The sequence below is a fragment of the Pogona vitticeps genome, chromosome 15 (assembly GCF_051106095.1).
Source record: "Pogona vitticeps strain Pit_001003342236 chromosome 15, PviZW2.1, whole genome shotgun sequence".
NCBI lineage: Eukaryota > Metazoa > Chordata > Lepidosauria > Squamata > Agamidae > Pogona > Pogona vitticeps.
This window is the reverse complement of record NC_135797.1, coordinates 8,442,755-8,456,239: the sequence shown is the minus strand read 5'-3', so window position 1 is coordinate 8,456,239 and position 13,485 is coordinate 8,442,755. Positions and strand designations below refer to the sequence as shown.

At 42.8% G+C, this 13,485-nt stretch overlaps 1 protein-coding gene across 1 annotated transcript in view; it reads left to right on the top strand.

Moving 5' to 3' along the window:
- LOC140702843 (solute carrier family 9 member C1-like) overlaps positions 1-13,485 on the top strand; it is a 67,131-nt gene that overhangs the window by 44,355 nt on the left and 9,291 nt on the right. Inside the window, exons 11-15 of the mRNA XM_078382219.1 lie at positions 191-379; positions 4,180-4,329; positions 7,974-8,025; positions 8,522-8,670; positions 11,382-11,507. Of these exons, the coding sequence (XP_078238345.1) occupies positions 191-379; positions 4,180-4,329; positions 7,974-8,025; positions 8,522-8,670; positions 11,382-11,507 (666 nt within the window). The remainder of the gene's footprint in view (positions 1-190; positions 380-4,179; positions 4,330-7,973; positions 8,026-8,521; positions 8,671-11,381; positions 11,508-13,485) is intronic.

The window sequence follows — 13,485 nt, the reverse complement described above, 5'->3', positions numbered from 1 at the left end:
TTCATTCTTACATGATGTTGCATAGTTTTAATTTCTTCCAACATTTGTAGCTCAGGTCTAATATATCAGATAACCTGTTTGCATATTTATTGAATTTTGATATATGAACCTATTCTATGAATTGCAGAGTTGCAGTATGTAATGGTCAGTGTGTTCGATCTAATATAAATGTAATCTTTGTTTTTAACAGGTTATTGCAATGGGAAGAAGGTACATGTATTACCACTGGAATCAGTTTGATTTTTTAGTGATAATATTGGGAATAGCAGATGTTGTTCTTATTAATATCTTTGGAGCCAATGACCCATCTTACGCTACTGTCAACTCTCTTAGAGTATTCTGGTTTATGCGTGTTTTAAGATTGTTTCGACTTTTGAAGGTAAGCAAGTATTTGTCAATGTTCTGCACTGTAGTTTTGTCCAGTTCAAATTTCATTTTTTTTTCTTGTTTCAAATATGTAAAGAAAATGAGTTTGTTTCCAATGAATTGGAAAGTTTCCTTACATTAATTATGGTTTGGCTTAAATCCATTCAGTTACATATTAGTCTGTCGCTCTGGCTAAAGTAACATACTTTACAGTTTGATATTATTAGCACCCCCTTCATGGATTGATTCCTTGTTGTGGTGAAGGGGCTTGAGTAATTTAGAAAAGCTATGGGCTATGCCATGCAGGGCCACCCAAAGCGGACAGGTAATAGTGGAGAGTACTGACTACACGTGATCCACCTGGAGCAGGAACTGGCAAGCCACTCCAGTATCTTTGCCAAGAAAACCCCATGAACAGAAACAAAAGGCTTAAAGATATGACGCTGGAACATGGGCCCCTCAGGTCGGAAGGTGTCCAACATGCTATTGAGGAAGAGTAGGAGGACAAGTCCAAGTAGCTCCAGAGCTAATGAAGTGGTTGGGCCAAAGCCGAAAGGACACTCAGCTGTGGACACGCCTGGAAGTGAACGGAAAGTCCGATGCTGCAAAGAGAAATACTGCATAGGAACCAGGAATGTACGATCTATGAACCTTGTTAAGCTGGACGTGGTCAAACAGGTGATAGCAAGAATAAACATTGACATCCTGGGCACCAGTGAACTAAAATGGACTGGAATGGGTGAATTCAATTCAGACAATTATCATATCTACTACTGTGGGCAAGAATCCCGTAGAAGAAATGGAGTAGTCCTCTTGGTCAACAAAAGAGTGGGAAAAGCTGTACTGAGATACTGGAATGAATTAATGTCATTAAGCGAGGCACCACTGTACATCCCAAAGAAAAGGAAATGCAAGAAAGTGAAGTAGCTGTCCAACAAACCTTACAAATAGCAGAGAAGAAAAGGGAGACAAAATGCAAGGGAGATGGGGAAAGTTACAGAAAACTGAATGCAGACTTCCAAAGAATAACAAGGAGAGACAAAAGGGTGTTCTTAAATGAACAGTACAAAGAAATAGAGGAAAAGAACAGAAAGGGAAAAACCAGCAATCTGTTCAAGAAAATTGGAGACATTAAAGAAACATGTTGTACAAAGATGGACATGATAAAGGACAGGAATTTTACAGACCTAAATAAGCAGAGAAGAAAAGGGAAACACAATGCAAGGGAGATGGGGAAAGTTACAGAAAAATGAATGCAGACTTCCAAAGAATAGCAAGGAGAGACAAGAGGACCTTCTTAAATGAGCAGCAGTGCAAAGGTATAGAGGAAAATAATAGAAAAGGAAAAATCAGAGCTCTGTTCAGGAAAATGGGAGATATTAAAGAAACATTTTGTGCAAAGATGAACATGATAAAAGACAAAAATGGGAGGGACCTAACAGAAGCAGAAGACATCAAGATGAGGTGGCAAGAATACACAGAGAAATTAAACCAGAAAGATTTGGATATCCCGGACAACCCAGATAGTGTGGTTGCTGACCTTGAGTCAGACATCCTGGAGAGTGAAGTCAAGTGGGCCTTAGAAAGCTTGTCTAACAAAGCCAGTGGAAGTGATGGCATTCCAGTGGAACTATTTAAAATCTTAAAAGATGACGCTGTTAAGGTGCTACATTCAATATGCCAGCAAGTTTGGAAAACTCAACAGTGGCCAGAGGATTGGAAAAGATCAGTCTACATCCCAATCCCAAAGAAAGGCAGTGCCAAAGAATGCTCCAACTACCGTACAATTGCACTTATTTCACACGCTAGTAAGGTTATGCTCAATATCCTCCAAGGTAGGCTTCAGTGGTATGTGGACCAAGAACTCCCAGAAGTACAAGCTTGATTTTGAAAGGGGAGAGGAACTAGAGACCAAATTGCTAACATATGCTGGATTATGGAGGGCCAGAAAAACATCTACTTCTGCTTCATTGACTACACAAAAGCCTTTGACTGTGTTGACCACAGCAAACTATGGCAAGTCCTAAAAGAAATGAGAGTGCCTGACCACCTTATCCATGTCCTGAGAAATGTATATGTGGGACAGGAAGCAAAAGTAAGAACTGTGTTTGGAACAACTGATTGGTTCAAAATTGGGAAAGCAGTACAACAAGGTTGTATAGTGTCTCCCTGCGTACTTAACTTATAAACAGAATACATCATGTGAAAGGCTGGAATTGATCAATCCCAAGCCGGAATTAAGATAACTTGAAGAAATATCAGCAACCTCAGATATGCAGATGATACCACTCTGATGGCCGAAAGTGAGGAGGAATTAAAGAACCTCTTAATGAGGGTGAAAAAGGAGAGCGCAAAAAATGGTCTGAAGCTGAACAATAAAAAACTAAGATCATGGCCAGTGTTCCCATCACCTCCTGGCAAATAGAAAGGGAAGATATGGAGGCAGTGAAAGATTTTAATTTCTTGGGCTCCATGATCACTACAGATGGTGACAGCAGCCACGAAATTAAAAGACGCCTGCTTCTTGGGAGGAAAGTGATGACAAACCTAGACAGCATCTTAAAAAGCAGAGACATTGTCTTGCCAACAAAAGTCTGAATAGTCTTAGCTATGATTTTCCAGTAGTGATGTATGAAGGCGAGAGCTGGACCATAAAGAAAGCTGACCGCTGAAGAATTGATGCTTTTGAATTGTGGTGCTGGAGGAGACTCTTGAGAATCCCCTGGACTGTAAGGAGAACAAACCTATCCATTTTGAAGGAAATCAACCCTGAGTGCTCACTGGAACGACAGATCCTGAAGCTGAGGCTCCAGTCCTTTGGCCATCTCATGAGAAGAGAAGACTCCCTGGAAAAGATGTTGATGCTGGGAAAGTATGAAGGCAGGAGGAGAAGGGGACGACAGAGGATGAGATGGCTGGACAGGGTCACCGAAGCTCCCAATATGAATTTGACCCAACTCCGGGAGGCAGTGGAAGACAGAAAGGCCTGGCATGCTCTGGTCCATGTGGTCACAAAGAGTCAGACACGACTTAACGACTAAACAACAACAATTGTTAACGCACTTCCAAACTTCTTCATACTCTGCCCTCTCAGGAACCACCACTTCCCTGTCGCCTCTGTATACTCATTATTGTATACGCATTATTACTCATTGTGAAGCATTTTTAAATAAACAAATACATAATTGTCTTAGAAATGATTAGTTCAAGGATGCTAGAAAATCTTCTAAATGTTCTTCGTCCTAAAGATCCAGGTCTAGCTGCAGAATCCCATTGCTTCCATCGCGTCTTTCTTTCTTTCTTTCTTTCTTTCTTTCTTTCTTTCTTTCTTTCTTTCTTTCTTTCTTTCTTTCTTTCTTTCTTTCTTTCTTTCTTTCTTTCTTTCTTTCTTTCTTTCTTTCTTTCTTTCTTTCTCCGTCCATTCATTTCATCATGTCCTATCCATCCTTTTCAGTTTCCATACCCGAAATGACTTTGCAAGGGCTTCCAGGTTGTAGATCTTTTCCATCCTTGCTATGTAGCCACAAAGCTTGCTGTGTCTCTGCTTCCGAGGTATTGTTGCCCTTGCATTGAAACCATGGGATTGTATGGACTTAAGCAGTCAGTCTTTCAGGAGCCAAACAACTGGACGATCAAGGTTGATTCAAAGTCTTGTTGAAGACTTTGCATTGGGCTCGCGTGGTCCCTCCTGACTGACATATCCTACTGCAGACACATCTCTTTTTGTATACATTATTTTGTAGACATATTCTAGATTTATAGATTTTATAGGTTTATAGGTTCTGAATGTGTTTAATGTGTTCTATGTTTTAGCATATAATACCCAAACTGATTGTGTTACTGGAGAGGCAAATCAACAAACAGCTCTCTTTGTGTTACGAGATCGCCAAAGGCTACATACAAGCTCAAGAAGATATTAAATGTTTAATTGAACAGATTGCTGGTCATGAGACAGTTTACGTAGTAAGTAAAATAACTACATACATATTTTTTTAAATAGAAACGTAAATAATACTTAATCTATATTCTTTACTAAGTTAAGAATGTATTTTGAGGAAGACTCTGTACAAGAGTGTCACAGAAATACCGTAGTAAATATGCATAAATAATGACTCGAGAAAAATACTTGAGGATGTAAGTTTTTCAGAAGAGCAGGTATCAACAGAAACCAGTAAAAAAGAGATTCCGTTGCAACCCTCTCAGGGGTCCATTCCATAGGATAATCTCCTTCTCCTCTGTAGCCTCTAGACTGACAAAGCATTTTCTACCCAGAATCTGTCTGCGGTTCTCTTACCCAATTTGCAAGGAGAGGGAGATAAAAATACAAATAGTAATAAATGCATTGAAGATGGTTTTTTGCTACAGAGGACATTCTGCACCTCAGGATGGTATCTTTTCCGGGAGTTGATAGGCAGGATCTCAATTCAATCTCGTCATTTCAAGGGAGTGGAGAGATCTTAGGATCCAGATAGCTCTTGCCTAGGAAGTAGACAGTTGCTCATGTCTGGAGTTCTGAGAGTCCAGCCTATCTTTCCTTAGAGTTGAAAGGCAATAGCTCTCTTCAGTGTTTTGTTCCTTCTTTTCTTGTAAGCCTTTTCTTCTGATAGCAATCATCTTCTGATCCCAGCACCCAACAGATAGGGCATAGGGTGATCTGAGACAGGAAGAGAATCCATCGGACTCTTTCTGTGGTGCCTTTCCCCCTGATTGGGGGGAACATCCCTTTTTGAAAAACACGTTTCAAATTTGGAGAGAACAAATATTACCTCCTTTTTTTTGCTCTATCCAGTTTGATGGTTTCCTGGGATGGGGGGTCTGTTCTTTCTCTTTTCAATCTCCTCTACGAGGAGCATCAACTTTTCCCATTCATGACGCTCAAAGTCTCGTAGCATGGCTGTTGTTCATGCTAACACCTTGGGAGTGGTTGTTTGGAAACTCTTCCACGAGCAGCATTTTGGAATTAGTCTCCCATCTCTTCCAAGAAAGAATCGCCAAGCATCGTGTCATGTAGTGGACCACTCTTGGTTGCCTGTAGGCTTAGACAGTAGCAGTTCCTCCCTATAGCATTCCTCGCCAGATGAGAGAATGAGGATGTTGCTTCTATTTCACCTGCAATGGGAGCCTCTTCATTCTCTCCAAATGCTTTAAACTCCTGCTCCATTAGATGCTGTCACTCTTTGCTCCTTGGAGGTCAGGAAGACCCTTGCCTTCTATGGCAACTTCTCCATTATTATTCTGTCAAGGCTGAAGGAAGAAATGTCTATTTCTACTCAGTATCCAGCCAGATCGGGGATGCCCACAGCTACGCTACCCTACCAACCCACTGGGCAATCTTTCCCAAGGGCTCTCATTCAAATAGACCACTAACAACTTCAGCAAGCTCTTTGAGGTTATAAGGCTGTCACTGGACATGTTCTTCAGACGCTGCTGCCTTTGACATGGAAGTGAACAGCCATACCGCTTTTAGAGAGGCTGTTCTGTTGGCTTCTTCGCTGGCATTCTCCACCTGTCCCTATTAGATAGCCATCTTGCTCATCACCTGTATGTGTGATGGACAGAGACCAGAAGTAAGAACAGCTGACTTGCTTCTAGGGTGCTTCAAGTGCTCAAGTGTGCATTCATATATCCGACCCATGAGCTCTTTGGAGGTGTCCTTTTTCATACTATTTCCCCTCTTGGTCTGGATCTGAAAGCTGCTAACTCAAGGGAACTTGAAGAAAGTGCAGGAACCCTGAAAAGCACGCAGAGGAATTTGGAGGGGATGAGCTACCGTGAAAATGGTCCTAGATGTTTTCAAATGGTTCTGCAGAAAAGCATATCTGTGATTCACAGAAATCTACTTGAATAACCACAATTAAGAGGAGATCAATGTATTCGCGAAGGCTTTCACGGCCGGGATCTAATGGTTGTTGTGGGTTTTTCGGGCTCTTTGGCCGTGTTCTGAAGGTTGTTCTTCCTAACGTTTCACCAGTTTCTGGCAAAACATTAGGAAGAACAACTTTCAGAAAACGGCCAAAGAGTCCAAAAAACCCACAACAACCAAGAGGAGATCAGTTAGTGCGAATTCATATGTTTTCAGATGGAGACAGTACTCAGGATTTTGCGTGAGTGTATCCTCCTTTTTTGGGGTCCTCATTCTGGCAACAGTTCAGTGCTTTGGTGCAGTTTTTTCTTTGTGTCGTTATTTCAAATGGGGAAAGATGGGATTAGTCTCCTGTTTTCCCAGTCGAGTCTGGGAGACAGGCTAGCTCCTCTCCCTGAAGAAATGAAAAGGACATCTTTAGGACACCCTGTTAATTCAAGGAGAAGATGCCATCCTGTCATTCCTTTCATATGATTCAAAACACAGAAAAACACGGTAAGATATTCCCCTTATATCTACCACCACCAAAAAAATAATAATTGCTATCATTACTTGTGATTTTGTGCAGCTCCCTTTTCTCCATCTCAGGTGTTCTGGTATAAGGGTGACTCAGGCTCTTCTAACAAAACGTCTTTATTTTCTAACCACTGATCAAATTCACTGTTAACTACAGATCCTGTCTCTTGCTTCGGGGACAGGCTATCGCTTCTCTTCCCCTCAAACCCTAACGAGTCCCCATTCAACAGTGAGGGCGATGAACTTAAATCTCTGCCATACCCCTTCTGTGGAACGCCCAGTTCATCGGGGTGCAGCCGTGCTTGAGGCGATTGGGGAGGGTGGAAAACCCAGTCCCACCTGTGGCTCCCACACCTTCTTGCCCGGGTTTTGCCACAACCGCGGCCTGAATTTACTTGCCCCGTAGGGTTTTCCAGGACTCTCTGTACATGGTCTGTGTCCTTGTCTCTGGCTCTCCCGTTGTTGCTACGCTTTGAACTTTCTTCTCCTTTCTCTCTCTTCACTTTCTCCCCAAGAAGGTGGCTTCCTATAGACCAGTGGTCTCCAACCTTGAGCCTCCAGATGTTCTTGGACTTCAACTCCCAGAAATCGTGGCCAGCAGAGATAGTGGTGAAGGCTTCTGGGAGTTGTAGTCCAAGAACCTCTGGAGGCCCAAGGTTGAGGACTATTGCTATAGACTGGTCTCTTCCACTCTTCTTCTGTGTCCCCCCTGGGGACCTGAAACTCAGTCCACTCCCCCGTCCAGGGGTCCTCCTGTATTATTTCCACCCAGTCTTTCTTTCCCCCATCTTTCTCCTCCTCCTGCGCCCAACCAGCTTCTTCCTCTTCTATTAACTGCCCCCCTTTCCCCTCTCCTTTTATCTCTTCTCCTTCTTCTTCTCCCACTGGAATTCTGCCCTCTAGTGACTCCTTCTCCAAACACCGTCCCTGTACATCTCCTACCAGGGAAGAGAGGTGTCCCTCGGTGTCTCTGATCGAGGAGAGGGACGGTGCACTCGGAGGAGTGCCTCTGGAGATACTCCCAGCCTCACATTAATCATTGGTAATGATTTAAACTTAAAGCATTCACAAAAATGGCTTTCAGACCCACAGCAACCACGTGAAATGGGGGAAGGGACAAAGATAGCCAGTGTCATAGCAGAGGTCATGGAAAAGGACGGCCTGGCGTTCATTCTAGAGATAACAATAACTTGAAAGTAAAATTTTACTTTGTTCTTTTTTAAAACAGGAAATAAATAAAATCCTGGAAAAAAACAAAGAAGATGCTTTGAAAGAGTTAGGTAGGCATTTAAACATATATCCTGTACATACAAGTAGCTGCATTGTACTTCTGTTGAAATGACGTGTGCATTCAGTTACAATTTCCAAAGCTTCTATAACCTTCTGAGGAAATATTAAAGTACTAACATTGTTGTTGATGATATTCTACAAAAACTGAATGTATTCCGTGAGTGTTAAACCTTCCTTCCCCTTGACGTTCCAACTTTTTGATTTGCCTGTGGCTAAAATAGTTTATTATCTTTGTCATCACCCTACGTCCATGTTGTTTGGTATTCCATTCAGCAGCGGCCGTATCAAAGTTCTTCTCCTCTATCTTTTTTTTTTTTTTTTTTAAATCGGGCTATAACCATATGTAAAATGAATGGAATGAGTTGGCAGATTTTCAGGCGGGATGGTGAAAGAAGAAACGAGAGGATTGCTATAGCAAAACAGTTCTTTGGTTGATTGGCACTTAATATTCCTTTGCATGGAAAACAACACCTTTATTTGTTTTAGGTTTAATGCAGCGCAATTATCCAGATGTTGTGACTGCTGTGAAAACTAAACAAGCAGGCCAAACGGTGCTAAACATAGCTTCTGAAGAACTGAAGTTTATGGTGTCAGGAGGTATTGTTGATAAAACTGAAGGAGCTCAACTTCATGAGGTAACTTCCAAAAACCATGTATATACATACAGTTCACATGTTTACGTTTATTATGAGAAAGTTTTGAATGTACCCAAACTCGTTTCCCTATGTGGGGAAGGTGAGGAAGGTGTGAAGCCAGCACTTTGTGGGCTTCCCTGCAGGTAAGCTGACGAAACCTGACACTGGGAAGCGACAGAGAAGATGGAGGCAGCCTGAAGGTCACTCAAGGGGTCCCTCAGAGCGCCTTGTGCATGGCTCCTTCTGAGGCAAAGCCACGGCTTGAGTCCGTTCCTTCCCTGTTCCAGCCCATCCTCACTTGTCCTCTTGGTCTGCCTCCTTTATGAGAAAGTAAAGCCCTTCTGAGACCCCGTGGACTGACTGGGGCCGATCTTGCAAGTGACCTGTAGCTTCCCCATTCTTGCTCTTGAAAACAGAATCCTTGTGAACTCGACGGGTGGACCTTGGGAGTCAAATTTAGCCCATAGTTTTCCCATCTTGACTTTCTGGGAAAAGATTGTTCAGGTTCCATTGTTTGTGCTCACTGGGACCGCAGGGGTTGGACCTCAGCATCACAGCTGTAAAACTCTAGAAAGCTGGTGCTAAAGAGTGGACTAATCCTTCTGTGGACCTTAATGGAGGAACGTTATGTGCTTCGAAGAGGCCCTTGTCCAGCAGGCTGAGGCAAAGAGGCAGCCCCGAAACCAGCAAAACCAGGGAGCTGGAGAGGGGACGGATTGTAGTTGTCTTCAGTGTGGAAGGGATGGTCACTCTCGAATTGGCCTTCTCAGTCACTCTAGACACTGTTCCAAGACCTCCATACAGAGCACGTGACCAAGTCCCTTGAGACTGAAGGATGCCTACGACTATGTGCTTTAAGGCTGCAGACTTGTGGCCTTGTAAAGACAGACTTGAGCTCTGTGAATTGGAGCCCAAGATTTATTCTGAGTAAATTTTCATGACTTTAAAGCAGGCTTGTCCAACCTGCGGCCCGAGGGCCGCATGCGGCCCAGGTCAGCTCGTAATGCGGCCCAGTGCATTTTTTTATTTTAAAAGAAATTCCAAAGTTTCAAGTTACACTGCCGCTGCTTGCGGATGGAATGTGGCCAGGGCATGTCACAACAGTAGAGGGGGAGAGAGGGGAGGAAGGAGTGGGAGGGGAGGGGACAGGGGGGCTGCGTGACTGCATTGCGCCATCCCCGTCAATAGGTGGACCCCCTCCCGGTCCCATAAAGCCACCAGAGTCGAAGCTGGCAGCCTCTGCTGTCCGAAATCGCAGCTGCCGGTAAGCGTGCTTGGAGTGGGGCTGCGGAGGACGGCTAGGGCTGCCCCCCATGCGGCCCAAACCAAATTTTCATCTTCTAATGTGCCCCAGGGAAGGTAAAAGGTTGGACACCCCTGCTTTAAAGGTTTGTCTATCTTATTTTTTTTCTGCGAACATTCCATCAGTTTTCCACAGCCCCCAAATATTGGGTGCATGTCGATGTCGTTGAGGGACTTATAAAGGCCTCCCCTCAATCTCCCTCGCAGTGAATGGTCAGGAACGGGCGATGGCTGCGCCGTCTGAGGAGGTCCCAGGTGAAGCGCTCTGTGGGGCCTTCAAGTCCTGCACTGGACACCCCCCACCCTTTGCTGGCAAGCAGAACTGGTCACAAAGGGGAGGGAGACTCAACCGAGAGGGACATCTTCACAGACCCCCCCCCTTGCAAACAAGCTCAGAACATTTCACAGTCACTGAAAAGTGCCCTCCATTTTCCAAGAGCGGGAAAGGTTGCAGATTTCTCCTCACACTTTTTGTTCAGGCCACCTAGGATGCTTCCATATTCTCCTGTCACCTCGCCGAGACAAAAGGAAGTCCGTCTCAGCTCCATTTGGGGATACTCGTAACAAAAATCTGCCTGAAGTGTGAGTGATTTTGTGGTGCCCTTGACCACTCTACCCACCGTGTTAAACAGCTATAACGAGACAGTGGGAAGAAGGAAAACTCTTTTTTGTCCTGTCGTGGTTAAACACTTGAGTGATGGCAAGACTGGTTTCCTGAGCAAACCCCATTATTTCCAAGCCCCCTGTGGCATTTCCCCACCAGGCGTACCCACTGTAATGGGCAAAATGGTTTCCGTGCCCATGTTCCACTCTCCGAGACTGGAGCAATAGTCTTTTAGTCAGGAAAGGCTGCCTGGCTTCTTCCTGTTCACTTGAGACAGTTCTTCTACGAGGCTCTTTCTGGGGGAAAAAAGATGTTAGAATAGAAGAGGAAGATCCTTGACTGATAAAAAACATCTGAGTGTCACAGCTAGAGATTTTCCCACCTCCGTGAGTGCAAAAATCAGCTTGATTTCTTTGGTGCCCAGACTTCAGTATTTAAGCACAGTCTTCCTGTGACGTCTGACGTTGCAGGTAAAACGGGTGGCATCGATGGTGTTCTTTCAACATTGAAAGAATGCCGCAGTTGCTTCTCTCCAACATTAACGTGTTTACAGCTCTAACTACAAGCTCCCTACAAGGGGAGCAGTGGGGTGGAGATTAATTCATTAAATACTAATTAAAGCACATAATATACTTTGTAGTTCAGTAATTTCAGAAGACGATTAAACTGATGTCTATTCAAAACAGCTTGGATGTGTAAAAACATTTTTGTCATGGATCGTTCTTAATATCTAACAAAACTTAAAATCTTTAAGCCTAAAGTCAATTTTAAATGGTCTGTACCTTGGAATACTTTTCTTGTTTAGATGATTGTAAGTAAAAGGAAACGGCTTGCAACCCTCCCGCCGACCATCGCACCTCGTACTGCGCTGGAGCTTTTGCATAATGTGATGTGGCTGTACAATGACGCACACCAAATCGACTACATTAAGGTGATGTTTCTATAGCGGTATTTTAAAATACCCTGACCAGAACTCTGTGCAGTCCTGCTTTATTCCCCCGTTGGCTTTCTTGCCTGCCTGCCTTTCATCTGTACACTAGATATGTTTCAAAGGTTTTTCCACCGCTGATTACTGATCATATTTACCATGCACTGCAGTTAGGGATCAGAAAACAATAATCTGTTGTCATGTAGGTCAAAGCAGCCCTAGAAGTGTAACGTGTAATTAGGCCCTTAAAAGGACTGGGGATACCATGGTAACAGGACCACTTTTTCATTTTTTTTTTCTTCCTGGTGAAATTCTGGCCTTGATCCACTCTCATAATGAGACCAACAGGCTGATGTGTCCTCCCTCACTCTTCTTTTATGTGCATTTGAATGTCTCCTTTTCTCTCTCTGTTCGTACAAAGGATAAAATTTATCCCAGTTGAGGTAAACTAGAAGTTTATTGGGGCAATTTAGAGTGGAAAAAAAAGGCCACCAGGGAAAAAGTTAAGAAGGTGCTGCATGGTCAAAATGAATATGATGGACAAAACTGTGTCAACATTATGTTCGAGTTGTAAAAAAGAGAAGGGGACGTATTTACATATGTGGTGGCTATGTGAAAAAAGAAAGAAAGAATGGAAATTAATATTTAAAGAAATATCTGAAATAATTGGATTGAATATTCCAATGTCTCCAATAATAGCTTTATTGAATATGATGAAAGATCAACTGGCGAAAGAAAATAAGGATTTAATAGTAATAATGATTACGGCAGCAAGGGTAATTATGGCAAGGAACTGGAGAAATGAAAATCCATTTAACCTGGAGGAATGGTATAGAGAATTATGGGACATGGCTATTAATGATAAACTGACATGTGATATGAAAATAAGTAAAGGGCAAATGAAAAATAATGATTTTAAGAAAATATGGAATGTATTTTTAGAACATGTATTTCGGAGAGGGAGGGGGTTTACACCGAGGGAAGAAACAATGGAATTTTGGAGTGAAAATGGATGGAATGAAGTGTAATGCTAGTCCTGAAGGTGATGGGTGCACATGGGTAAATGTACTGTTTTGTTTTGTATTTTATAGTTTTTTTTCCTGTAGTAGTAGGTGTATTTTGCATTCTTTTAATAATAAAAAAGAAGGTGCTGCATCTTTTTTAAAAATGCAGATTTCCAAGAATTAATTTTTTAAAAAAGAAAATGTTCTGCACATTTGTATTTAATGTCTCATTTGTCCTTGGAGTTTTCAGCTTACATTAATATGTTGGTATTTTAGTTCAAAATTAACATAAATACTTGTATCTGCTTTTTATCATTATATCTTCCTTTGGTGAAAGTCCTTTTGCTTGAGGATTTCAGAGTCTCTCTATTAGGAAGCAACAATATAAAGTTGTGACTTTAGCATAGTAGGTTACAGTTAAGGCTGCTGTCACACCAGCAAAATATATCCTCGCGAGTTTTGATGCTTTATTGGGAGTTCAGACAATGCACAGCCATTACTGATTCTTTTGTCTCCCTCCGTGCTCTTTCCACATCAAATCCAGCCTGCAGGAAGGCCACTACTATATTTGTCCTGCATTTCATCACCCAGTACAACCAACATTCCATAGAGTGTGTGCTACGAAGCAGATTCATTCCCTTTACATCTGGCGTACAGTCCCACCACCACCAGCAGCTGTTGTTCAACTTTCTTGATTTAAAAAAAATCATAATTTTCAAACGGAAATGTTGGCATGTCGGTATGTTTCTGTCAAAAGGGCTGTGGGTTCTCCACCATTGAGCATCGAAATACTTCCCAAGTTTGGATGTCCACCTTGACTCCTTAACATCATCAGGTCCTTTCATGAGGGAATGAAGGGCACTGTAGTTTTTGATGGCTCAACATCAGATTCCTTTGACATCCGAAGTGGAGTGAAACAGGGCTGTGTCCTCGCACCAGCTCTTTTTGGGATCTTTTTTGCTGTCATGCTGAAGCAC